The following is a 27,291-nucleotide window of genomic DNA, read 5'->3' on the forward strand; positions in this document are numbered from 1 at the left end:
ACATAGAGCTATAAACAAACAAACAAAACATTGCTTGGAGGTTTGGTATGATGCTGAAACCATGATCTCTTTTCTCTGTAGCTTAGCTGTATAGGGAATGATTGGTCAGAAGCCATCCTTGGGATACAGTGATCCTCTTAGAGAACCTCTGCCTCAATACAGTATTTAGAGCAGTGCTTCTCAGTTGGGGGGCAATTTTGCCTTTTCAGGGACAAATTTAGCAGTATCTGAAGATAGATATTCTTATTGTAACAGCCAGCAACGTGCTGATGGCTTGGAGTGGGTACATGCCAGAGATTGTCAAATATCCTGCAATAATGCAGAGCACAGTCCCTACAACAAAGATAACCCCATCAAAATGTCACTGATTCAAGGCGGAGAACCACTGGTCTAGAGTGACTCTTGCTTGTCTCCATGTCTATAGAGAGGGTGCTGATTAGAACATGCCAAGAATCTATGCCCAGGCTTGTGTTAAGGCGTCTTCTTAGTAGACAAAAGGCCCTTGAAGTACCGCTGGCCTCAGGCTTTTCTACCAACAAAAATGGTGCCTTCCTTCTACTCTACATGCCAAGCAGAAAGGCTTCTTTGTGTTGGATGAGGCCAAGATCCCTTGGCACAATTACAGGACTGTGTTGTTTTCTGTACTTTACAGGCTAGCACTTGTCTGTCTGCCTCCTGTGTATCCCTCTCCTATCCCTTCATTACCAGACCTTCCAGACTATAGTAAATGACTACATTGGTAATGGGTTAGGATATATTTTCATTTTCAGTAATAATAGCTAATTCATTATACTTTCCTTAGTATTTTTCTTAACACCAACTCCATTATCCTTTTCAAACCTTGGGGTTTGAATGTATCTCTTGGAAATTAATTTTTCTTTTTTCCCCAGTGCATTCTCAACTGGGAACCAGACATTTAACCAGCAGTAACTAGACACCCTTTGAGTAAGTCTGTATCATCTTGTCTTCTAGGAGCAGTCTTGGAGTACATCCAGTATACCTACCTCATTTCTCCTAACGCCTTTTCCTCTCACCTCCTCTGTCTCTGCTGATGGTCTAAGCTACTCTCAAAACTACTCAGCATTCGGAGCTTTTATCCTGAGCTCCAGCATCTTCTGAGGGCATTGAGCTAGAATCAGTTTTGCCTTCAACTTTGTTTTGTTCAAGATGTCTTTCTGGTTGTCTTCTTTGTAGTCATATTTAGTGGAAGCAGGAGAATGAAGGGACATATTCCAAATTGCCAACCTCTGTAGTTTATGTGAGATTGATAGAAAACAGCCATAGATATGGTTATGCCTTGTATCAGAGGAATATCTGAGGTTTTTTTGTTTGCTTGTTTTAAAGATAGGGTCTCTTTATAAAGCACAAATGGCAGCCAAGTAGTGGTGACTCACACCTTTAAACCCAGAACTTGAGAGGCAGAGGCAGGTGGATCTCTGTGAGTTCAAGGCCAGCCTGGTCTACAAAGTGAGTTCCAGGACAGCCAGGGCTACACAGAGAAACCCTGTCTCAAATAACAAACAAGCAAACAAACAAACAAACAAAGTGTGTGTGTGTGTGTGTGTGTGTGTGTGTGTGTGTGTGTGTGTGTTTGTCACTGAAGTTGAGAGCCTGTGTTTATTTCTAGATCAGCCAAACTATGCTTTTTTTGCTTCTGTTTTTGCATGTATATATGTGTATTGTATGTGTACATGTCATGTGTATTTGTGTTTTTAAATGTGTGTAGGCACACATGTTGTCTTTTGGTTTCTGTTGCTGTGATACAACACCATGACCAAAGGCACTTGGAGGAAAGGTTTTATTTCAGCTTATGTTTATAGTTCATCATAAATGGAAGTTAGGGTAGGAACTCAAGGCAGGAACCTGGAGGGAAGAAGGAACTGAAGCAGAAGTTGTGGAGGAACATTGCTTAACATTGTTTGCTGGCGTGCTCCTCATGGCTTGCCCAGTCTGCTTTTTTACAGCTCACAGTGAGTTAGGCCCTCCCACATCCATCACCAATCACAGAAATGCCCCACAGGCCGTTCTGGTGGGGACATTTTCTCAGCTGAGGGTTCCTCTTCCCAAATGACTCTAGCTTCTGTAAAGTTAACCTAAAACTAGCCATCAGACATGAGTATGTGGGGGTGCATGTACATGTATTCACATGTATGTGGAGAGCAGATATTGACATTGGATGTCCTCCTTAATCCTCTCCTCTTTATGTATTGAGTTAAAGTCTCTCACTTAAATTCAGAGTTCACTGATTCACTAGCCAGCTTTTCCTTGTCTCTGCCTTCCAGGTGCTAGGATTACAGGTGGTCACAATGCCCACCTGCCATTTATGTGGGTTCTAGGGATCCCAACTTAAGGCCTCATGTTTGTATGGCAAGTGCTTTACCTGCTGAGCCATGCCCCACCCCTCTTTTTACTTTCACATATTCAAAATAAAATATATATATATAGAATGGAAACTTATTTATAGTAAACTATCTTGACCAGTGTTGTGCAATAGAACTTTCTACATTACAGGAAATGTACCATTTGTGAGGTCTAGCATGGTAGCCACTAATCACTTGTAGCTATTGAACATTTCAGGGATGGCTAGTACCACTGAAGAATTGCATTATTAACCTGGTTTTAAGAAATTTTAATTTAATAGCCATTGGTGTCTGCTGGCTGCCCCTTGGACAGTGCAATTCTGTATGGAAGCTTTATGTAAGAGAACAGTGTAAAGTACCCAACTTGTTCTTATCAAGTGCAAAATAGATGTAAGAAGTGAAGTTAATACTGCCTGTCTTGAAAAAGGCTGGACCTCACTTAGCTGACCAGAGCAACCTGAGGTGGACTTAAACTAGCATGACAGCCAACACTGTTCATGACATGGCTTCAACTTTCTTCAGCCACAGTGTCCCATAATTCTGTACTCTATTTTAAAAGTTTATTTTGGTGTTTTAAGGTAGAGTCTCAAGTAGCCCAGGTTGTCCCGGAGCTTACTGTCTAGCCAGTGATGACCTTAAATTCCTCATCCTCTTTGCTTCTATCTCCTCAGTGCTGGGATTACAGGTATATACTATGCCAGGTAGCCCTGACTGGCCTTAATGAAGCAATTCTCCTACCTCAGCTTTCCAGAGTATTGGGATTTCAAGCCATCATAACTGTCTTAATAGTTTTGTATTCTAGACAAATTAGATTTTGCATTTTCTTGGCATCTGGCTTCATTATATATTAAGTGTCTTCCACTCCTATACCTAGGAATTATTTTAGATAAACTCCTACTCTCTTTTGTTTTATTTTCTTATATAGACAGATTGAACCCTGGGGCTTTTATCTGCTACGGAGATATTTTGCTACTGAGCCATACCCCAGCCTCCTCACCAAACCTGACCCTGAACATCTTGGGCAACTATGCACTTTATAATTCTTCATCCATTTCTTTAAAAAATTTTTCTTTAGATTTATTTTATTTCATTTATTTTATGTACGAGTGTTCAATCTGCACATACACCTTTATGCCAGAAGAGGGCATCAGATCCCACTAGAGAATTGAACTCAGGATGAGCCATCTCTCCAGCCCTTAGATTTATTTTATTTCAATGACTGTTTTGTTCACATGTACATCTGTGTATCGTCTACATCCTAGAACTGGAGCTATGGACAGTTGTGAACTGCCATGTGGGTGCTGGGAATTGAATCTGGGTCTTCTGCAAGAACAGGTGCTCCTCACCACTGAGCCATCTCTTCAGTCCTTTCTCCATTTTTTAATCCATGCTTCACTGATGCTATTAAGTTTTTCGACTGGAAACAAACTTCTAGAAATCTTGGCATTATGTGGGCCATCATAAAAGTTTGGTCAAATTGGATGGGTGATTCTCAGTCCTGATAAGATTTATAACTTGAAATGTCATTATTTGGGCCTAGGATGTAGCTCAGTTGGTAGAGTACTTAGTATACACATGGTACAGAGATTGATCCTCAACACCAAATAAACTGGGTGTGGTTGTACTGACCTAAAATCCTAGCATTTGAGAGGTCAAGGAAGAGGATCAGAAGTCCACAGTCATCCTCAGCTACATATTGAGTGCAAGGCCAACCTGGGATATGTGAGTCCTTATCTAAAAATACATGTTATTTTGTTTTGTTTTAGATAGAGGTAGCCACAAACTCACTATGTAGCTAAGGTTGGTCTGGAATTCATGATCTTTCTGTCTCAATATTCCCAAATGCTAGGATTATAGGTGTGTTCCACCATGCTCAAGTTTAAAAATATTTTTAAATTAAGTTTATGGAGACATAAAGAGGATACAGATATTTTGGTTTTTTGTTTTTTTTTTTTTTTGAGATAGGGTCTATCTATGTAGTCTATACAGGCTTCATACTCACTATCTAGCCCAGACTGGCTTGAAACTCATGACTATCATCTTGCTTCAGTTTCCTGTATGCTGGATTTATAGGCATGAGGCACTATGCTCTCTAATATATTTATTTAAATATAAAGTTTGATGAATTTTGGTAGATGTTATCATTTCTATAATCAAGATACATCAAGACTATCCTGGTCAGTTCTGGCTGAAACCAACCACTTGACAACCAACCATTGACAGTTTTATTGTATTAGAGTTTCATACAAGTAGATTCATGTAGTGCCTACTCCTTTCAGACTTGTGGACAGATGTTATGGGCAAGGGGATGTTAAGCACACAAACATGGTAAGTGTTAAGGTTAGTGTGACCGCAACAGCAAGTGTAAGTCAAGGCACACTGCTTCAGAGTATCATAAATTCCTTCAATGCTGTCATCTTTCATACTCAAAAGGAAACAGCTGCCGGGAGAAAAAAGGACAAAGCAGGGACATTTTGGAGTAATGTTTTTTCTTGTCTTTCCACAGTGTACAACTGGACTGTGGATGAAGTGATACAGTGGCTGATTACATATGTGGAGCTGCCTCAGTATGAGGAGACCTTCCGGAAGCTTCAGCTGACTGGCCATGCCATGCCACGGTTGGATTTTTCTCTTGAGGGAGTAGGGGACAGGCTGGAGTGGGTCTGCCTTAGGGTTACTGTGGGCAGTTCAGTAAGCCTCACCCTCAACAGAGTCTGTAGACACTGCTCTCCTCAGTCTACTGGGTGTTTACTATAAAGCATGAAGGCCACTTTGTATCTGTTCTCCTGTGTGATAATTCTTATCACTCCTGGGAATCATACTAATGGCCTCTATTTAATTGGTGTTTAGTACATGCCAGGCATGCTCAGTGGGTGAAGTACTTGCCTCTAAGCTGTATGACTTGGGTTCAATCCCTGGGACCACATGATGGAAGGCGAAAACTGACTCCCACAAGTTGTTCTCTGATCTCCACACATACACCATATAACATGGTCTCCCCCCCACACACACAAAATAGATAGGTAGATAGATAGATAGATAGATAGACAGACAGACAGCTAGATATAGTTGTTAAAAAGAAAACTGATTTAAAAGAGAATTGATTTATTTATTAAGTCTATTGTGAGGACTCAATGCTCAATGAGGTGTTACATGTAAAACATCAGAACACTATTAGGCAGTGTTAGTAAATCCTGGCACCTTTTTCCTTCTCATTATTTGAAAGTAGATAGCTCATTAGTGTCACTGAGAATTAGCTTGTAGGAAGTATGATGATAATACAAAATACATTTTGTGGAATGTGAAAATGACCTTAAGAGTTTAAGAACCCTCAGGCTTTCAGAAAGCACCCCATTTTACATAAATTACACAGAAGACCAGGTGTTGTTACGTACATCTTTAACCCTAATACTCCAAGAGGCAGAAGCAGGTGGATCTTTGTGAGTTGGAGGCCAGCCTGGTTGACATAATGAGTTCCAGGACAGCCAGCGATGCATAGAAACCTTGTGACATAAATAAAATATAAATGTACACAAAAGGAAATTGAGGTCTTAGGGGAGGCACCAAGCAGCTTGTAATTAAACAAGTGAGAATGCTTACGACCAGAAGCCAGATCTCCTGCTGGTCATTACCTCTCTTGTAGGTACCCTTGATTGCCTTCCAAGTTCAGAGGAGGAAGTAGCTGCTACTCCTTCATGCTCAGACAGAAGTAGAAACCACACACTGTGATATCAGAAGTTTTTCTTCTAGCTGAGGAAGTAAAGCTGTGTATCAGAAAAGATAACCAATGGTACAGAATAGTATAGTGTTAAACATGCCTTTAGGGGACCCACGCACGTGACTTCCATCTTTTTGTCTTATACTGCTTTCCTTCTGTACCTTCTGTGTTTCAACAGAAAAAAGATGAAGTCTAATTTTCTTCAGTCACTTTATTATCTTGTTTTAAAATAACAAAGTCTTATTGTTATGTGGTTATAGGTCATAAAAACTACATTAGTCTTATTAGGAGTAAACTGTATTGCAATTACTTAGATACTTGCTAATAGGACTAACTCAGTTTTGTTCATAAGTGTGGGTTAGAAGGCCCAAGAACCAGTGAGTCATTTGAACATGATGTTTTGACCTGGCCTGGATAAGAGAGTACATTTTCAAGTGATGAGAGGTAGGGACTACTACATAATAATCCAGATCATCTCTGGAAGCAGATGCACAAGTGAAATCACTGGTGAGATGCTCAGCTGGTAAAGTTCCTGCTGTATAAGCCTGATCTGTTGGAGGCCAAGAACCTTAAAAAAAGCAAGGTATGATGGTGCATATCTGTAATCCCAGCACTTCACAGTGAAATGGGAGGTGGAGACAGGACAATTTCTTGGAAGCTCATGGACTAGTTAGCCTGGATGACATCTCATGGGAGAAGTAAGAGAAATCCCCTACAACAATGTGGAAGGGGAGAATCAACTCCTGAAAGTTATTCTTAAACTTCCACATGCACACTGTGGCACATGCATGCCCACACTCATACACACATCATACACATATAAAACAACAACAACAAGAAAAAGAAGAAATAAGAAGTATAAAAATATGTAATAAATATGGGAATTGCCACAGATTGTTAGTCCTTAGAGGGTAGAGCACTTAGGAGATTGTAGGTCTGGAGGGTGATCAAATTCTTGGTAAATTCTCCCTGTTAAGAGACAACTTATTGGTGCTGGAAAGATGGTTCAGCAGTAAGAAGACTGGCTGCTTTTCCAGAACCTGGGTTCAATTGCCAGCACCCACTTGGTGGCCCAGCCATCCTTAACTCCAGTTCCAGGGCATCGAATGCCCTCTTCTGGCCTCTGTGGGTACTGCCTGCATCTGGTGTGCAGACATGCACATAGGTAAAATACTTATACACATTAAAAACAACAACAAAAACAAAAAACCCAACTAAACAAACAAGCAAACAAACAAACAAAAAACCCACCTCACTTGTTGAGACTCTGTGTTCTAAAGTGCAGAGGAGAGCAATCATCAAAAGCTGAATGTGTTCCTGGAGGAGATAGGTAATCCTTCCAGGGTATTTTTTGCTGTCCCAAACCTGACCCCTATTATTTCCCTTAACAGGCTAGCTGTAACCAACACCACCATGACAGGGACTGTACTGAAGATGACAGATCGGAGCCACAGGCAAAAGCTACAGCTGAAGGCCCTGGACACAGTGCTCTTCGGGCCTCCTCTCTGTGAGTCTTTTTTTTTTTTTTTTTTTTTTTTAATAATTTATTTAACTTTATTTTATGTACACTGGTGTGAAGGTGCCAGATATCTTGGAACTGGAGTTATAGACAGTTGTTAGCTGCCATGTGAGTACTGGGAACTGACCCCAGGTCCTCTGGAAGAACAACCAGTGTTCCTAACCCCTGAGCCATCTCTCCAGCCCCCTCTCTGTGAGTCTTGTGTAGAGGTCTACTGCTGTGCCATGGAAACCCAAAACCACTGGGAGTGGGTAGGCTGAAATCCTGAGTCTCGTAGGGACTCCTACAAGACAGCACCTTCATTATTCCACTGGTGTTGAAATATGAAACATTTTTGTTTAAGTCTAACTCTATTTAAATGTTTAATCTACTCATTCATTAAGTATTTTAAGGAAAGATTTACTTTTTGCTAGTGCTATGCTGGATCCTATAGGAAGACCTAGATGAATCTGTCATAGTCTATCCTAGTAGGATGCTATGATCATTACAGGCTGGGGATGTAGCTCAAGTGATAGACTGCTCACCAAGCACTCATGAAGCCCTAGGTTTGACTCCTGCACAGCACACTAAAGCCAGTGTTCTCTATTAGTACTCTTACTTGCGTGTCCCAGATTAGGGACAACATCATTTGGGAGAGGTGGTACCTGATCTCTATCTTTCAGAGGGAGCCAAGCTTTATTTCGTGGATTTTCCAAGAGAAGACATTGTAGATGAAGGGATCAACCTAAAGAAGGTTTGGAGGCTAAAACAATTAAGTAACACATAGAGGCTGAGTGTCACTTAGCTGTTAGCTGCCATCACTGGGGTTTACAGAGGGAAGGGACTGATTGCTGAAAACTTTGTGTACATAGATAGCCAGGAAAGACTAAATGGGCTTTTGATGTAGCAACAGACACTTATTAAATAGTTCAGCCTCTGAAGTTTTGATTGGTGAGAATAGTTAGCCTTGCCATCCTTTTCTTATTTTAATGGAGTCAAGAGAGAACAAAAATGACCAAAATTTCTGTCAGGGCATGGTGGTGTCCATCTCCATTCTTGTACAGGAGGCTGAGCCAGGAGAATTTTGGGTAGTTGCCCACCTGGGTTGTGTAGTAGAATCCTATGTATGTGAGGGTTGGGGTGTGTGAGAAAGAAACTGAAAGCAGATTTCCCTTGAGGGCCTGTACCCACACTTGGGCATGTCTTATTTGCTGTAACTCTTCTTTGAGAAGCCCACAACACTGTTCTTGGGTGTGTTTTACCTTTTTTTCTGAGAGCCTCTTTCTTAACAATTAATTGTCCTGAAGTCTATATTAAAATATCTTTATCAAACCCCAACTCTGTTTCATAAAAGCAAAAGGAAGAAACTACAGAGTGAAGCAAGCAAATAGTCTAGATGGAAAAATCAACTAACATACGGACCAGAATCCTGGCACCGTGGTGCTAGGTCCAGATGATCAGAGTCAGCAGCAGGGGCCTTAATGGGGGAGGGAAGACTGGTACTGTAACATGGACATTTTTTTCCTAGGTACATTTCATACAGCTTATATACTGAGTGTGGTTAAAGCCAAAGGTGCTCAGAGGTCAGAAAACTGCTCCTGAGATAAGCTAAGAATGTTTTATACCATCTAGAGTAGCATAGCTATAACAATAGCAATAATAGTAATTTCAGCTGGGTGTGGTGGCACACACCTTTAATCCTAGTACTCAGGAGGCAGAGGTAGGAAGAGCTCTGAGTTTGAGGCCTGTGTAGTCTACTTACCAGGTTCCAGGCCAGCCAGGCTACACAATGACGCCCTGTCTGTAAAAGAAAAGAAGTTTGGACTTTTTTGGTTTCTTTTTAGACTTAAAAAAATTGTTAGTTTGTTGGCTTATTTTATTTATCTTGTGTGTGTGTGTGTGTGTGTGTGTGTGTGTGTGTGTGTGTGTGTGTGTGTTTACACATGTTCACTGGTGTGCACATGCAGTTGCTGGAAGAGGATCTTGGATCTTTCAGAGTTGTAGTTACTGGTGTTTGTGGGATGCCTAGCTTGCTTTGTGGGTGCTGTGATCCAAACTCTGGCCCTCCTGATTGCATAGCAAGTGCTTTTAACTGCTGAGCCATCTTTCCAGCCCCTAATAATAGTTTCTAAGAAAGGGAAAATAAGATACGAAAACCTGCAACTCTTCAACTTTGCTGATGATAATGTAAAATAATGCAGTTACTATGAAAAAATAGTCTGGTGGTTCATCAAAAATTAAACGTAAGAGTTACCACAACCCAGCAATTACATGCATAAGTATATAACCAAAGAATTGAAACAGGTACTCAAACAAGTACATGTAGACACATGTTCATAACAGCATAAGTCTAAGGCCAAATGGGAAAATATCCTGAATGCTCATGAATGGATAAACAAGTTGTATTGTATACATGCAATGAAGTATTTGCAGCCCTGAGACAGAAGTGCTGATACACACAGCAGATATCTAAATTAATTTAAATTAAATAACCATTATACTAAATAAAAGAAGTTAGGGGTTGGGGATTTAGCTCAGTGGTGGTGCACTTGCCTAGCAAGCATAAAGCCCTGGGTTCGGTCCTCAGCTCGGAAAAAAAAGAAAAAAGAAAAAAAAAAAAAGAAGTTAGTTACAGAAGGTTACATTGTTTCCATTATATGAAACACCCAGATTAAGTAAATCCATAGACACATCCTAGAGTCAAAATACATATTGGTGGTGGGCAGGAACTGGAAAGGGGAGAGAATGAGAAGAAAATATTTATTGGAATTTTTTTTTTTTTTTTTTTTTTTTTTTTTGAGGCAGGGTCTCACTCTGAAGTCTAGGCTGGCTTTGAGCTTGTGATAATCCTCCTTCCTCAGTCTCTTGAGTTTGGGGATTGCAGATGTAAGCAAGGACTCTAGCCCCTCCACCCCCTCCCACACAAGGACCGGCTCAGGCTGGTCTTGGGTTCTTGACAGCTCTCTCCTGCCTCAACTTCCCAAGGGGCTTACAGCTTTTTCTTTCCTTCTTAGCACTGGGGATCAAACGGGGTCTTTTGCAGGCTAGATAGGCACCTTACTAAGCTATGTCTCCACCTCATTTCATAATTTTATTTTGAGATAGAGTCTCACTAAGTTTCCTAGACTGACCTTGAAATCACTCTATTGTCTAGGCTGTCCAGCTGAGAAGTAATAATGATGATGATGATTATGATGATGATGATGATTTTGGCACTGGGAATTGAACCCATGTTTTTCATATGCTAGGCAGTGTCCTTCCATTGAGCTACATACATTCCCAGCTCTCTTCCTCCTCCACCTTCTCTTCCTGCTGCCTCTGCTGCTGCTGCCTCTTTCCCATTTCCTCCTCCTACAAAGTGACTGGATTTCACTATGTAGCCTTGGCTGTCCTGGAGGTTGCTATGTTTATCAGGCTTGTCTCAAACTCACAGATCCACCTGCCTCTTCCTCTTGAGTACTGGGATTAAAGATGTATAACACCACACCCAGCCCTCTCTTATTTATGAGCAGTAAGTTTTACTTTAGAAGGATAGAAGTAGAGTTGGTGTTAAACATATACTGGGACTATACTGTTTGCCCCCGAATTGTTCATTTTAAAACAATTCATTTGTATTATATGAATTTTATCTCAAGATACTACTTAGAAAAAAATTGTTTTATATGTATGTGTGTGGGCCTGAATGTATGTATATATGTACACCACATGATCGTAGGTACACACAGAGGCCAGAAGAAAGCCATTGCCCCCCTAGAACTGGAGTTATAGGTGGTTGTAAGCTCTCCAATTTGAGTACTGGGAACTGAACCCTAGTCCTCTGCAAAAGCAGCCAGTGCTCTTAAATACTGTGCCATCTCTCTAGCCTCCCTCTATTTTAAACTTTAGCAACAAAAGGAAGAAAAGATATGTTGTACTTTTTCAAAAGAATAAAGAATAGCTGGGCATGGGGGCATAATATCTCCAGTCTCAGCACTTGGGAGACAGAAGTCACATATACCCTAGAGAACCTCTGCTCATTCCTGTAATTCCTAGCACTCTTGAGGTCAAGGCAGGAGGATTGCTGTAAGTTTGAGGCCAGATCGAGTGAATTGGTAGACCAAGTTTGTATGGGTTAGAAGCACTAAAAGGAAAAAAATACTTAATCTAATAGTCTCATGTGAGCCAGACATTTTAGACACTTTTTAAGAACATAAGGGGACCAGCCAATGGTGGCGCACGCCTTTAATCCCAGCACTCGGGAAGCAGAGCCAGGCGGATCTCTGTGAGTTCGAGGCCAGCCTGGGTTACCAAGTGAGTTCCAGGAGAGGCGCAAAGCTACATAGAGAAACCCTGTCTTAAAAAACCAAAACAAAACAAAAAACAAAACAAAACAAAAGAATGCATACTGCTCTTGAAGAGGACCTGAGTTTGGTTCCCAGCATACATGTCAGGTTCCTCACAACTGCCTATAACTCTGGCTCCAGGGGACTCAATACCTCTCACCTCAGTGGGCATCTGCATATACACATATATACATACATGCATGCATGTATACATACATACATACACATATAATTTAAAAAAATGTAAGAGGAAGGCTGATGGACATGTTTCAGGAGATAAATATGCTTACTACTAATCCTGATGATCCAAGTTCCATAGGACCTACATGGTAGAAGGAGAGAACTGACCCCTTCTGACCTCACATGTGCCATGGCATGCACCTTCCGCCCTACCCACGTTTAAATAAATAAATAATAAACAAATGTAATTTAAAAAGAAGAATGCAAAATGAGTTTGGCTTGGTGGTGCAGATATATAATCCTAGCTACTTGGGAGTAATAGGTTTTCTGTATCTGGATAGTAGGTTTCTCTGCCGACACAGTAAGCCAGATCAAGCTGAATTGAAAAAGTATAACAACAGGTTTATTTGAGCCAAGCAACTCCTGGGTGGGTTCTCCATTCCCAGAGATGGAGATTGGGGAAGCCACCCGCCCGAACTAAAGCAGGGAGATTAGATAACCTGTAGGCAAGGGGTGATGACGTGTCTGCCGCAAGCAGGGTTTGTGCCCAAGTATGGTCAAAAGCTGGAATGCTTAGGCAGGGACTTGGGCTTCTGGCAGCAACAGTTGAGGAAGTTGCAATCGTCACCAGGAATGTGTAACTGGGCTTTTTGGCGCCTTTTCTTTATGGTGATTCTCTGAGAGGGTGGGTTTTGGAGAGAGAGAGAGACAGGAATAGGGTGAGCTGGAGGTTCCAACTGAACAGGGAGGACTGCAAGTTTACCTCAGACTAAACAAGTTAATGAGATTCTGCTTCAAAATAAAAGTAAAAAGGGCTGGTGGTATAGCCCAAAGATGGATTACTTGCTTAGTAATCCTGAGGTTTAAGCCCTAGTACCAACGTGTGTATGTGATGATGTTGGCATTGAGGAATCCCAACAAACCAGGATCAGTTCTTAACAATCAGGGAAGACAAAGAGTACCCAAGGCTCTTAGTAAAGACTGTGGAGGAAGCAAGTATATTCCAGGAAGAAAAGCAGCTCCTGTGCTGAATAAATGCCTTACTGTATCTGAAGACAAAACAATGAAGGCTTGAGTATGGCTGGAAGTGCGGGATTTACTGGAGGCTAGAGTAACCATTAGAGCAGTGGTTCTCACCCTTCCTAATGCTGTGACCTTTAATACACTTCCTCATGGTGTGCTGACCCCCATCATAAAATTAGTCCATTTCTATTTCATAACTGTGATTTTGCTACTGTTATAAATCATAATATAGATATCTGATATGCAGGATATCCAAAATGTGACCCAAATGGGTTGTGACCCACAGGTTGAGAACCGTTGCAGTAAAGGCTCTTCAGTTTTCTCTCAGAGAGCCTGTATTAAACACCTAAGGCTGCCCTCCTGGACCTAGTAATTCCCCTCCCTTGCATTGAAATAGGGTATGCTAATTTGTCTGTAATTCCATAGAAGCCCCATGGTTGCTTAGGCCTATCCCATCCCAAAGATGGTTGAGATGCACTGAGGAGGCACTATTCTCTGCACTGCATCCTAGGGAAGGATGAGTTAATAAGCCTTCAAAATTATATCAGACCCATGATCCCATCCAAACTAGGCCTTGGCTGGTGGAGAGATAAGAACAGACTTTATCGTGATAGTATGTGGCATATGTGCCTAAGAGAATCAATTCCTTCTGAGTTGAAAGGTCTGCCTGCCTTTCACAAGAGGAATCCTTGAAGAGGGGCTGCAGTGGATCTGCTATGGGTACCCTGACTCACCATGCCCTCCCCTGTCTGACAGTGACTCGGCATAATCACCTCAAGGACTTCATGCTGGTGGTATCTATTGTTATTGGCGTGGGTGGCTGCTGGTTTGCCTATATTCAGAACCGTTACTCTAAGGAGCACATGAAGAAGATGATGAAGGATCTGGAAGGGTTGCACCGAGCCGAACAGAGTCTGCATGACCTTCAGGAAAGGTAAGGTCTTGCTTCTTTGCCCAGCCCTGGCACTGCCAGCCCTTGGGAACCTCCTCTTTTGTGAGCCCTTTAGCCCCTAACACCCTGTTGACATGGGTGTAAGGGCTATACCATCCTCTAAAACTGTTCTGAGATCCTAGTTTCCTGCCATCCAGTTCGGTTGCCCTGGGTCGTTCTTGAGAGAGGATTTTATTCTATTTTATTTAAAAACAAAACTAACGTTTTCCTCTCTGAGCTTGAAAGGAGAAATGCAAAGCTGCCAGAGGTTGTGAGCTTCTCTGGCAGGAGGCTTGTTATAGGTCCTTCTGTTTCTTGTCTTACATCTTGATTGCTTCCTTTCTCATGTAAATAGTTGCATTAACTGTTTCTCTTGGCTCCCAAAGAAACCTCATAAAACAAGCCATGTGTCTATAACCCTAGCTTTTTGGAGGTGGAGGCAGAAGGATCAAGAGCACAAGGTTATCATAGACTAGGCTACATAACACTGTTTCAAAAAGAAAACAAAAATGGCTGAGAATATAGCTCAGTTGATAGAGTACGTGCCTAGCATGTGCCAAACACCACATAAAACTGGACCTAGGGGCCTGCCAAGGTAGTTCAGTAGGTAAAGGTGCTTGCTGTCAAGCTTGGCATGCTGAGTTCAACACCAGAACCCACATGTTGGAAGAACAGAACTAATTCTCTAATCTCCACATGCTCCCATGTGGGTATATGCACAGACATACATATACATACTCAGTGTAAAAATATTTTTTTTTTAAAACTGGGCTTGGAGGCAGGAGGATTAGAAGTTCAAGGTCATCTTTCACTACATAGCAAATTTGAGGTCAGCCTGGTCTATTAAGGCTCTATCTCATAAAGAAAGAGGTAAAGAAATAAAGTGACCTCATAAAAAAACTTTCATCCTGTTCCCTTAGTTCTTTCTCATATACTCTAAATACCTTAAGTATTGGCTTCTGTGACTGAGTGTATATTCCTTTCCAGAACTCTTTGTCATTAATCTGAAGGAAGGGGCTGAAGAGAGTTGATGTCTGAGCATATGCCTGTAATCCCAGCATTTGGGTGGTAGAGGCAGGTGAATCAGGAGACTAAAGCTATCCTCGGGGTTGGGGATTTAGCTCAGTGGTAGAGTGCTTACCTAGCAAGTGCAAGACCCTGGGTTCTGTCCTCAGCTCCAAAAACAACAACAACAACAAAACAAAAAACAAAAAAAACCCACCTATCCTCAACTATATAGGGAATTCCAGGTCAGCCTTGGCTATGAGACCCAGTCTCAAACTGTCCCCCTGAAAGAAAGAAGCCTGGTTTGTGTCTTCCACCTCTCTCTCTCTCTCTCTCTCTCTCTCTCTCTCTCTCTCTCTCTCTCTCTCTCTCTCTCTCTCTCTCTCTGTGTGTGTGTGTATGTGTGTCTCTCTCTGTGACTGTGTGTGCTTGCACAAGTATGCACACAATTGTGTGTGTGTACATGATATGTATGTGTGTTTTGAGACATAATATTACTATATGTAGTCCAGGTCTAGGATGGCCTTGAACTCATAGTGGTCCTCTTGTCTCAGATTTCCAAAAGCTGGGATTACAGGTTTCCACCACCAACTTGGCTTCTTTAGTGTTTTGGTGGTTGTTTTTTGTTTTTAATGACAGGGTCTCATTGTGTAACCAAGCCTGGCCTGGAATTCATGATGATCCTGCCTCAGCCTCCCAAGTGTTGGAATAGCAGAACTGCACTACCATGCTTGAGACATTTAAAGAACTACTTTTAAGTAGCAGACACAATTTTCTTTGGTTGGGCCAGGAAAGGCTTTCTTATGAGCAAGATTTCTTTTTGGTTTAGGGTGGGTTTTTAATTAATTACTTACTTAATTTATTTTTTTTAAATGTATCCTTGGCTGGCCTGGATCTCATTGTGTAGACCAGGATGGTCTGGAACTCAGAGATATGCTTGCCTCAGCCTCTCAAGTGATAAGTCTAAAGGCATACACCACACCTGACCCATGAGCCACATATTTTTAAAAGTGTATTATTGCTTTTAATAATCACAACTCTTTGAAGTTGTTAGGTACTATTATTATCTGTCTTAGAGTTGAGGAAATAAAGTCTAGGAAGGTTACATGTCAGCAATGAACAAAGACTTTAAGATTTGTTTTTATTTTATGCGTATGAATCTTTTGCCTGCATTTCTGTATGTGTACCACGTATGTGCCTGGTAACACCAGAAGAAGGCATCAGATCCCCTGGAACTAGAGTTACAGCCAGTTGTGAGCCATCCTGTGGGTGCCTGGAACCAATCCCAGCTCCTCTGGTAGATCAGTATTCTTAACCGCTAGCCATTTCTCTAACCTCTGAGCTAGGAATGTTGACACTCTCTAGCAGCATTACCAGATTCATGTCTGTGGACTTGGCTTCTAGGGGGCAGGAGGCATTTGATTTCTAACCTGATTACTCTGCTGGGCCCCTTATTCTTGGGTCCTTGCTAACTAGAGGCTAACTGCTGCTGTCTGAACAATTCCCAAACTTCATTCGTCTGAAAAACATGTACTGTTTTCATTCCAAAGACAAAAGAATCTAAGCAAGAGACATTCCAAGTTTGGGGATAAAACTTAAGCTCTGAGCCCTCCCTGCTCTCCAAAACCTCCTGAGCTTAATGGCCACTGCAGCACCAAGCACGAGGCAGACGCCCTCCTCTAGACTTGTGCACACACGTGCCCTTCTCTAACGGAATACAGAGCCTACACGCCACTTAGTCCCTCCTGTCTAGAAATCCTGCCACCACGGAGCTTTGGTGTGAATAAATATAGCACTGCATATACATTCCAATTAGGATCTCAGTGTTTCAAAACAATTCTTTGAGGCAAGCAGGAATTTTGTTTCCTTTTTGCTATGAAGAAACAGGTGCAATGTATTCCTAGTCACACAAGTGTTAGAGCCACAGCCAGAGACTTTCAATCAGGCTGATTAATTTTCTTCCTTATATTGCCAATTGATTGTTGCCTTGGAGTAGGACAGTGCTTGATTGTACATTTATTTGCTCATTTCTGTATCCAATAATATTTATTGATATCTGTCTCCACTAGAGAATGGAGATACAAGGAGGTCTGTTTTACTTTAATGGCACTTCGTATTACATAGGAAAGATGTGGTAATACTGGCTTTTCAGAAAAGGCTATTTTGGAGACAAGAGCCTTTTGGTGAAGGGTTGAATCCCTAGTGTACAGTTTCTTGCAGTTGGGTCATGGGACAGTAGACATTAGCCAGGAAAGGAGATGGAAGGAAATGACACTTCTAATTTTTTTTTTTTAATCTGTGCATATATCGCCATCTGGTGTCCATTCTAAGGATGATCAACTCCTTCTGCAGGGCAAAGTAGGCAGCAAAGGGCTGTTATTGCAGAGCTGCTTGTAGCCTGTTTCTTCTTAGCAGGGCCACAGCCACAGCCAAGCCTGGACTTGCCCTTTTTAAAAGACTTGAATTCTATATCTGTCTTTTAATCATCGTTTTTCTTTGTTGATTTTGAGACATGGTCTCTTATAGCCAAAGCTGACCTTGAATTCCTTATCTTCCTGCCTCCACCTTTCAAGTGTTGGATTTATAGATGTTCTTCACCATTCCTGGATATTTTCATTTTAAATAGACCATGTCCCTTGGTGGGGGGTTTTTATTCTGTAGTCTATCTATTCTCTTTCTTATTACTACTTTTGGTAGTGGTAGTGATGGTAATCTTGCTGTGTAGCCCTGGGTAGCCTGGAACTTGCCATGTAGAACAGGTTGGCCTTGAATGTGCATTGATCCTCCTGCCTCTACCTCTTGGTACTACAAGCATGTGCCACCACATCTGGCCTTATCTTTTACTTTTCTCTACCTCAATTCTAAACCCTACCTCTCTGTTCATTTTTTTTCTTTCTTGTAGACGGTGTCTCACTATGTAGCCCTGGCTGGTGTGGAACTCACAGAGATCCACTCACCTCTACCTCCACAATGCTGGAATTAAAGGTGTGCACCACCATGCCCAGCCTCTTTCTTTGAAAAATAGTTTTCTTACATTTACTTATTTATGTGTGTGTGTGGGGTGGGGGGGTGCACTATGGTGTGGGTCTGGAGTTGAGAAGAACTCACCAGAGCCTGTTCTCTCATTCTACCACGTGGGTCCTTGGAGTCATCCTCGGTTGTTGTGCTTGGCAGCAAGCACCTTTCCCTCCCGAGCTACTTCACTGGCCTCTTCCTTCTTCCCTTTCCTTTCCCTTGTACTTCCCCTTTCCATCCTCTCTTACCTTTCCTGCCCCCTCCGTCCCGTCCCGTCCCCGTCCCCCCCCCCCCCCCCCCCACCCCCGTTTGGACCAAACCAAGGACCTCACTCAGACTAACCCAGCACTTGATTGCTAAGTCTCTTCTCCTCTCTTTTATTATTCTCATATCCTAGTTCCCAGCTAACTTGGTGCTTCCTGCTAAGTTGAGAAGACCAGACAATAGCACAGTTCTTTTCATTTTCAGAGCAATTGGTAAACTTTTTCTCTCGGGTCTTGTCTTACTGTTAGGGTTACTATTGCTGTGATGAAACACCATGGCCAAAAGCAGCTTGGGAGGAAAGGGTTTATTCAGCTTACACTTCCACATCACTGTCCATCATTAAAGGGAGTCAGGACAGGAACTCAAGCAGGTCAGGAACATGGAGGCAGCTGATGCAGAGGCCATGGAGGGGTGCTGCTTACTGACTTGCTCATCATGGCTTGCTTAGCCTGCTTTCTTTTCTTTTCTTTTCCTTTTCTTTCTTTCTTTCTTTCTTTCTTTCTTCTTTCTTTCTTTCTTTCTTTCTTTCTTTCTTTCTTTCTTTCTTTCTTTCTTTCTCTCTCCTCTTTCTTTCTCTCTCCTCTTTCTTTCTTTCTTTCTTTCTTTCTTTCTTTCTTTCTTTCTTTCTTTCTTTCTTTCTTTCTTTCTTTCTTTCTTCCTCCCTCCCTCCCTCCCTCCCTCCCTCCCTCCCTCCCTCCCTCCCTCCCTCCCTCCCTCCCTTCTTTCTTCTTTCTTTCTTTCTTTCTTTCTTTCTTTCTTTCTTTCTTTCTTTCTTTCTTTCTTTCTTTCTTTCTTTCTTTCTTTCTTTCTTTCTTTTTTGGTTTTTGAGACAGGGTTTCTCTGTGTAGTTTTGGAGCCTTTCCTGGATCTCGCGCTTATAGACCAGGCTGGCCTCAAACTCACAAAGATCCACCTGCCTCTGCCTCTCGAGTGCTGGGATTAAAGGCGTGTGCCACCACTGCCCGGCCCAGCCTGCTTTCTTATAGGATCCAGGATCACTAGCCTAGGGATGGCATCACCAACAATGGGCTGGGCTCTCCCCATCAATCACTAATTAAGAAAATGCCCTACAGCTGGATAATGGAGGCATTTTCTCAATTGAGTTTCCCTCCTTTCAGATAACTCTAGCTGTGTCAAGTTGGTATATAACTAGCCAGCACAGGTCTACCAGTCATTCCCTTCCCTGACTCCTTTCAGACACAGCTGATCACTCCTTTTGCCTCACTCAACACTGTGTAGTCATCTCTTTATTGTAGAGTCTCACTGTAGACAGCCATTGGTAAACTTTGTTGGTCTACTGTTGGTAAACTTTGGAACAGGTGATGAGCACCTCCACCTCGCCTCCTCCCCCAGACAGGATTTCTCTGTGTAGCTGTCCTGGAATTCAACCTGTAAACAATCCATCTGCCTCTGCCTCCCAAGTGATGGGATTAAAGGTGTGCGCCACCACCACCTAGCTAAGGATAGAGTTTTATTGAACTGATTTCCTTAAAATCTTACCAACTATGAAAAGTCCATAGGACCAAAGGCAACAGGTAAACTTTTAAGATCTACTTAGTCCAGTCCCTTGCTTGAACATGCATTTCTGTGTGTGTGTGTGTGTGTGTGTGTACACGTGTGTGTACAACTGTGTGTGTCAGTGTGTGTGTGAGCACACACACAGACACATATGCCAGTGCATGCTGCTTGAAGCAGGCATCTGAGAGTCTAAGAGGTTGAGTTAATAATTCTTTTCTCATCTTCCAAAATTTCCCCCCTACCTCCACCTCACCTAAATTTGAACCATTAGGTATTGCCTCGCTTTTGTCTTTCATTAAGTACTTTCTATATTTATTGAACTTTCCATATATCTCGAAATGGGAAAATAATTATGGACTTTGAAATCACAAAGATTTGAATTCTAGCCTTTTATTTCCCCTCTTCATATTCACATTGTCACAGGCTGGTGTTATTATCTGCTTGGAGGACAAATGTGTACTGCCTTGTAAACCAGTAGTTGTTATAATTTCAATGTGTGAGATATTTTAGAGGGGGTATTCAGATGTTTGTGAACCGGACTTCATGGTCTTGTTTATTAGCAGCAGAGTAATGGCAACCTAAGAATTAAGGCTAACAACTGTGGTTTCTGTTGGTCCTGACTAGCTCAGATCTGCACAGCCAGCAGAGAGGCTATATGCTGAGAGTTAGTGGCTCTCATTTTCTTCCCTATTGTCACAACTTGTGGCATGTTAGCTGGCACCTCCTTGCCTGGTCTCCTCCAGCTTTCTACATTGCCCCCCACCTTCACCCCCAGGCTGCACAAGGCCCAGGAGGAACACCGCACAGTGGAAGTGGAGAAGGTCCATCTGGAGAAGAAGCTGCGTGATGAGATCAACCTTGCCAAGCAGGAAGCTCAGCGGCTGAAGGAGCTGAGGGAGGGTACTGAGAATGAGAGGAGCCGCCAAAAATATGCTGAGGAAGAGCTGGAGCAGGTAAGGTCCTGGGTACCTCAAGAGATGTGTAAAGGGCAAGGGACCAGGGTCTGGCTAGAAAGCTTCATGTGTGAACATTTTGAATATGATTCAAATCTTTCCTCTAGACTTACCAATAAGGTTAGTGGGAAAGCTAAAAAATGTTTACCATTATTTTCAAAGAATGACAGATATCAGGAGATAAAAGTGATTCTTTTACCCCTACCCCTTTTCATTGAGGTTTTTAACATCAAGTGAATAAATCCTAAGTGTCAATCCTAAGTAAAAATCCTAAGTTTTTACATATGGATACACCTGTGTAAGCACCACTCAGAAAGCTCCCTTTTGCTCCTGTCAAATTTTACTCCAAGAGTAACTATTATCATAATCTCTAAACTAGATTAGTTTTGCATGATTTTGAATTTTATAAAAATATCAGTGGGGTGGAGAGAAGGCTTAGCAGTTAAGAGAATATCCTCCTACAGTTCCCAGCACCCCTGTTAGGTGGGTGTCTCACAACTGCCTGTGACTCCAGCTTCAAGGGATCCAACACCCTCTTCTGGCCTCCATGAGTACTGTACTCATGTGTATATCCCCACCCCCAATATACACACATAATTTTAAAAAACTTTGTAAAAAATGGCATTATATATTGGAGTGTGGCTTAGTGGTAGAATCTTTTCCCAGCATGCATAAGATTCTGGGCTCAATCTCCAGCACAACAAAAATAAAATAAAACAGCACAAAGAATGGCATTATGTATACATGCTTTTTGCATTTGGTTTCTCTAAGTTAACATTGTGAGAGTCAGGTTGCATGTAGTGACTGATGATTGATTTCCATTCCACAACAGTCTTAGGAAAGCAAAAACAAACAAAAACACTTGGGTGTGGTGATGTATAGCTTTGACCTCAGCACTCATGGATCTCTGTGAGTTCCAGGCCAGCTGGGTCTATATAGCAAGTTCTAGGCCAGCCAGAGCTATATAGTGAGACCCTGTCTCAAAGACAAAACAATACCCCCACCCAAACAGGGCTGGAGAGATGACTGAGGGTTAAGAGCACTTATTCTACAGAGGATCCAGGTTTGATTCCCAGCACCCAAATGGTGGCTCACAATCATCCATAACTCCAGTTCCAGGGGGTCCAAACCTCTCTTTTGATCTTTGAGGGCATCAGACACATATATGATGCACATACATACATTCAGACAAAACATTCATACATGTAAAATAAATATTTTTTAAAAGGAAGTAAAAAGGCAAACCACAATCAGAGAGGAAATATTATATGTGTGAGTATTTATAATTATATGTGTATATATGTATATGTATATGTATATATGTATACATATAAAAACGCTTACATTCAGGGTATATAAAAGAACTCTTACAAATAAGAAAAGACAACTCATTTTTACTTTATTTTTAGTATCTAGCAATAATTTTATTTTTTTCTCAATCTACCACACCAGATCTAAAATACCAAATGAGTGTCTGTTAAGCAATTTGAAAATCAGTATAGAGGGGTGGGGAACCAGAGGCACAAATGAATGGTAAAGAAATCTCACAAAGCTAGAGGTGCAGGCCCAGGGAGCTCAGCATATGGCTGAGACAGGAAGGGCACTCCAAGTTCAGGCAAGCCTGGGATACAACAAGTGAGACCCAGTATCAGAAACAACAACAAAATCAGAAAAACAAAACAAACAAAAAAACTGGAGTTGTGGTATAGGCCTGTAATCAACCCTTAGGAAATAGAGGCAGGAGAATCAAGAGAATTTAAGGTCATGTCTGCAACATACTGAGTTGATGGCTAGCCTGTGCTAAGGTGAGAAGCCAGTAAGCAGCACCCCTCCATGGCCTCTGCATTAGCTCCTGCCTTCAGGTTCCTGCCCTGTTTGAGTTCCTGTCCTGACTTCTTTCAGTGATGAACAGCAGTGCTGAAGTGTAAGCCAGATAAACCCTTTCCTCCCCAAGTTTCTTTTGGTCATGGTGTTTCATTACAGCAATAAAAACCCTAATTAAGACACTGAAGCGGAGCAAGATCAATAACCAGCTAGGCAGAACTGTAGAGGTGGGTGAGTGGTTAAGAGCACTGGTTGTTCTTCCAGAGGACTGTGGTATGTGCACCTGTATGCAGGTGCCTGCAGAGCGAGAAGCATTGGCTCTCTTTGGAGCTGGAGTTATAGGCAGTTCTGAGCTACTTCATGTGGTGCTAGGAATTGAACATGTCTTCTGCAAGAGCACTCTTGCAGCACTCTTAACTGCTGATCCATCTATCTATCCACCAGAGTTAGATCTTCAACTAAGTGCTTTGTCTGCCATGTTGTGATATTTTTTTAATTTACTACTATTTTCTTAATGTATATGAGCATTTTGCCTGCATCTATGTCTTTATACCACACGTGTGCTTAGTGCTCAAGGAAACCAGAAGAGTGTGTTAGATCCCCTGGAATTGGAGTTACAGACAGTTTTGAGCTGAAATGTGGGTGCTGAGAACTGAACCCAGGTTCTCTGGAAGAGCAGCCAGTACTCTTAACTGAGCATCTTTGCAGCCCACATTGTATTGTCTTGAGGCCCACACACAGACTCCAACTCACAGTAATGATTCAGTGACAGATATTCCCGAAGAGACCAGGAAGGCTGGCTGAGACTCGCTGTGTGACCAGGAGACTAAACTGATGTGATAGGAAAGAAGAGTGTGCTGGGGGAAAAAAAACCTCTCCATTTGAATTCTGCTTGGCACTATTGACAAGTATTGTCAATATTGATCTTAAGTAGGCTGTGTTTCTTCTCTGCACTTACTTCCTTGTGTATGAAATTCAGAGAACAATCATTGTCATTTCTTTCTACTATAAAAATTGTAAAGCAGGTATGGACTCTGAGTTGTGAAGAACTGTACAGAGCGTTGGCGAGGGTCTGAATGTGAACAAACAGACCCACTTTCTATGTCCTCGTAGGTTCGGGAGGCCTTGAGGAAAGCCGAGAAGGAGCTGGAGTCACACAGCTCCTGGTACGCTCCTGAGGCCCTTCAGAAGTGGCTGCAGCTGACGCACGAGGTGGAGGTGCAGTACTACAACATCAAGAAGCAAAATGCCGAGAAGCAGCTGCTGGTGGCCAAGGAGGGGGTGAGGCCTGCTTTCCTGTGGGCCTCCTCTGCCCTCTCCCCTCCTTCCTGCCCTCTTCTTTTTGAACCCCCCATTCTTCTCTGCTTTACCCTGCCCCCCCCCTCTTTGAGTGAAGAGATGCATTGACAGTGAGTTCTGTTTCTTTTTCTAATGTCCACTTTCTAATTTTTGGAGGAGGGACTGAGTATTGAGGTACGCCCTCTTGTCTTCTGGGCACGATAAAGCAAGTAGGAGTGGGTAGAAGGCAAGCTTCCTCAGCTTTCCAAGCTGCCATGGGGACAGAAGACCCTCCTGACACTGGAACCCTTTACTTCTCAGTTTCCTCCAGTCCACCTCCTTCCTCCCCTTGCCTTACTTCACTTTTCTAATTTCCTCTTTCTCTTCCTTTTCCTTGTGAAATTTAAGTGTGCTAGGAGGATGGGGACCCAGCTACAGGAAGGCCTTATTTCTTCCAACCATGACTCCACTCTCTTTAAGCTGGGTACTTCATCTTTTCAGGCCGAGAAAATAAAAAAGAAGAGAAACACGCTGTTTGGTACCTTCCATGTGGCCCACAGCTCCTCCCTGGATGATGTGGATCATAAGATCTTAACTGCTAAGTAAGTAGCACCAGGTATCAGCTCCACAATGGCCGTCCTTAGAGCTTGACCCCAATCCCATCTCCTCACAATGGAGTGACATCTCTGCTCTCCTGCCCAAACTGATGCAGCTCCCACTTTGCTCTTCAATGTATGAATTTATTGTGGTTTTTAGTCAGCCATGCCTATACCCCAGTGCGTTCCTCCGAAAAGTGACCTCGTTCTTCTTGGGGCGTCCCCACGGCCCACAGCTGCAGTTCTCTCTCTTATCTCCTCAGGCAAGCACTAAGCGAGGTGACAGCAGCACTGAGGGAGCGCCTGCACCGGTGGCAGCAGATCGAGATCCTCTGTGGCTTCCAGATCGTCAACAACCCTGGCATCCACTCCTTGGTGGCCGCCCTCAACATAGACCCCAGCTGGATGGGCAGTACTCGCCCTAACCCTGCTCACTTCATCATGACCGATGACGTGGATGACATGGATGAGGAGATTGTATCACCCTTGTCCATGCAGTGTAGGTGACCTCTTTGTAGGGAGGAGAGAAGTAGCCTTGCAGACAAGATGAGAAGTCTGTTACCTCTGCTGTGCTTTACAACCATGGGGAGGAGGAAAGAAGTCAGCTCCTACCATTGGTTAATAAAACAATTCACACTGCCATATTCTTTATAGCTGTCCTTTTAGTGTGTTTCCCCTTGCTATATGCCTTCTCTGTCCTCTGTCTGTGTCTCTTTCTTTATTCTGTTTTTCTGTTTAGTCCTCCTTTTTCTTCTCCCTACTATCTACCTTTATGAAAAAAATAGTCTTTAGAGACTTTTTATTTATAGTATAAAATAATATTCATTTGGACTGTTTGTGTTTATGTATTTCACTTTATGTTTCTTATTTTTCATTACTAAAGCAGGTGAATAGAATGATGTCTCTTTTCTTTGCCTTTCTGCGTGAGAACCCCATATAGTAGCAATCCTTTAAAGTGGTCTATCCCTAAAGTCTCCAAGCTGGGAGGCATTCTTGCGCAGGAGGGAACTTGTGTACAAGTATGCCTGACTATCTCCCGAACTTGGGCTCCTCCTACCCCCATCCCTGGCCTGGTTCTTTTTTCTTTCCCCCAAAGGTGACAAGGGCTTAGGAGAGCACAGCCAGAAGGGACAGTATTCTGTGGCAATGCTTTAGTGACCGCCCCCTTCTGGTCCACAGCTGAATTTTTATTTGGATGGGAGATTATTTTAGCCAAATGAATTAGGCGTATCTATATAAGGGTGTTCTCGTGGGCCCATACCTTCCAGTGCAGAGGGGCTTGCAGGGCTGGTTTAGGCTCTCACTGTCAGGAGGCCATATACATTCCCTGCCTCCCTGATGGACAGGCTCTTTCATCAGGCCAAATTTATATTTCAGACAAAACTTACTGTAAATGTCTGCTTTTTTTTCTTTTTTCTTTTTTTTTCTTCTTAATTTTGGTTTTTCGAGACAGGTTTCTCTGTGTAGCTTTGTGCCTTTCCTGGAACTCACTTGGTAGCCCAGGCTGGCCTCAAACTCACAGAGATCCACCTGGCTCTGCCTCCTGAGTGCTGGGATTAAAGGTGTGCGCCACCACCGCCCGGCTGCAAATGTCCTTTTTAATGAGCTGATCCTGGAACTTGCTGTTTAGTCCAGGCTAACCTTGAATTTCTGATAATTCTCCTGATTTCCACCCCACCAACTGTTGGGATTATGAATATGTAGGACTATGTAAATTTTTTCAGTAGTACAATAGGCCAAGCCTCTTTGTTTCCTTGATTTGATATCTTTTTTGTTTTGTTTTGAATTTTGGTTGTTTGAGACAGGATCTCACTATATAGCTCTGGCTGGCCTGAACTCTATGTAAACCATACTGGCCTCAAAATCAGAGATCTGCCTGCCCCTGCCTCCCAAGTGCTGGAATTAAAGGTGTGTACCACCATACCTGGCTTGATCTGACATTTTGTTAGGTCTTTAGCCAAAGGCCTAACAAGGTTTGGGTTACTAGTAGGCATTTCTAGATCCTAACTTATTGATCTAAAGGCTACTATGCTCTCTAGGTTAGGAGGAACCTTTGTTAGCTATGAAGGTTCTGCTCTCTACTCATTCCCTGTCCCCAGCCCTTCCTGTATCCCATTGATACACAGGCCAAAACCCTTCACAAATCAGATTCTCTTCTCCTTTTGGCCTGGCTGTTGACCCTAGATGCTGCCTGGCTGATGGGGCGTAGGTTCAGTGACTGCTCTCTCTGCTCTACATCCGCCGGCTCGGATGATCAGTCCCTCTGGAAATACCCGGGTTTGAGGAGCCCCTTTGGGGCTTTTGTTTTTCCGATTTTTGGAACTAAACCAACACTCCTATCCAATGGGCCCCTTCTTTTGCCTGCCTCACACCCCTGCCTGCTCCCTCTGTCCCCTCAGCACTTTCCCTACTAACTGAAGGGAGAGGTTCGGGAGTAATAAGAATCAGCCTGCTCAGCTGAGGACTGGAGAGAAAACATCTATGGTGATGGAAGGCTTAGGCCTTTCCCTTCAACTCAGCTACAGATGTCCGAGTGGACCTTCTTCCAGCTGGGCTGCCAGGGAAGGAAAGGAAAGAACACTCCTTCTTTTTTTCTTTTTCATGTTTCTTCCCTTTTCTCACGGTTTCTACTGCCCACCTGCTTCCCTTTCTATTATGGGTGTCTTTCTCTCCCAGCATTTCATGCTTTGAAATGACCAGCTGTATAAGCCCTGCTGCCTAACTCTCCACACTGTGGAATTGTGTTCTCTCCATGGGTTGGCCTTGTAAAACTCTGCCACCCTAGTAACCTCTGACTTTCTCCAAC

General features: G+C 42.7%; 1 protein-coding gene across 7 annotated transcripts in view; it reads left to right on the top strand.

The window, feature by feature from the left end:
* The window catches only part of Stim1 (stromal interaction molecule 1), a 180,167-nt gene that overhangs the window by 144,780 nt on the left and 8,096 nt on the right, over positions 1 to 27,291 (top strand). For 4 of the 7 annotated variants that reach the window (XM_006993315.4, XM_015986841.3, XM_076548648.1 and 1 more), the window contains 7 exons: positions 4,867 to 4,978; positions 7,470 to 7,585; positions 13,858 to 14,035; positions 20,610 to 20,787; positions 23,725 to 23,892; positions 24,391 to 24,491; positions 24,749 to 24,984. In XM_006993315.4, the coding sequence (XP_006993377.1) occupies positions 4,867 to 4,978; positions 7,470 to 7,585; positions 13,858 to 14,035; positions 20,610 to 20,787; positions 23,725 to 23,892; positions 24,391 to 24,491; positions 24,749 to 24,984 (1,089 nt within the window). Of the gene's footprint in view, positions 1 to 4,866; positions 4,979 to 7,469; positions 7,586 to 13,857; positions 14,036 to 20,609; positions 20,788 to 23,724; positions 23,893 to 24,390; positions 24,492 to 24,748; positions 24,985 to 26,669; positions 26,763 to 27,291 lie in introns of all 7 variants that reach the window. The other 3 variants (XM_076548655.1, XM_076548664.1, XM_042280945.2) reach the window with 1 other exon arrangement.

Source organism: Peromyscus maniculatus, chromosome 1 (genome assembly GCF_049852395.1).
Source record: "Peromyscus maniculatus bairdii isolate BWxNUB_F1_BW_parent chromosome 1, HU_Pman_BW_mat_3.1, whole genome shotgun sequence".
Classification (NCBI taxonomy): Eukaryota; Metazoa; Chordata; class Mammalia; order Rodentia; family Cricetidae; genus Peromyscus; species Peromyscus maniculatus.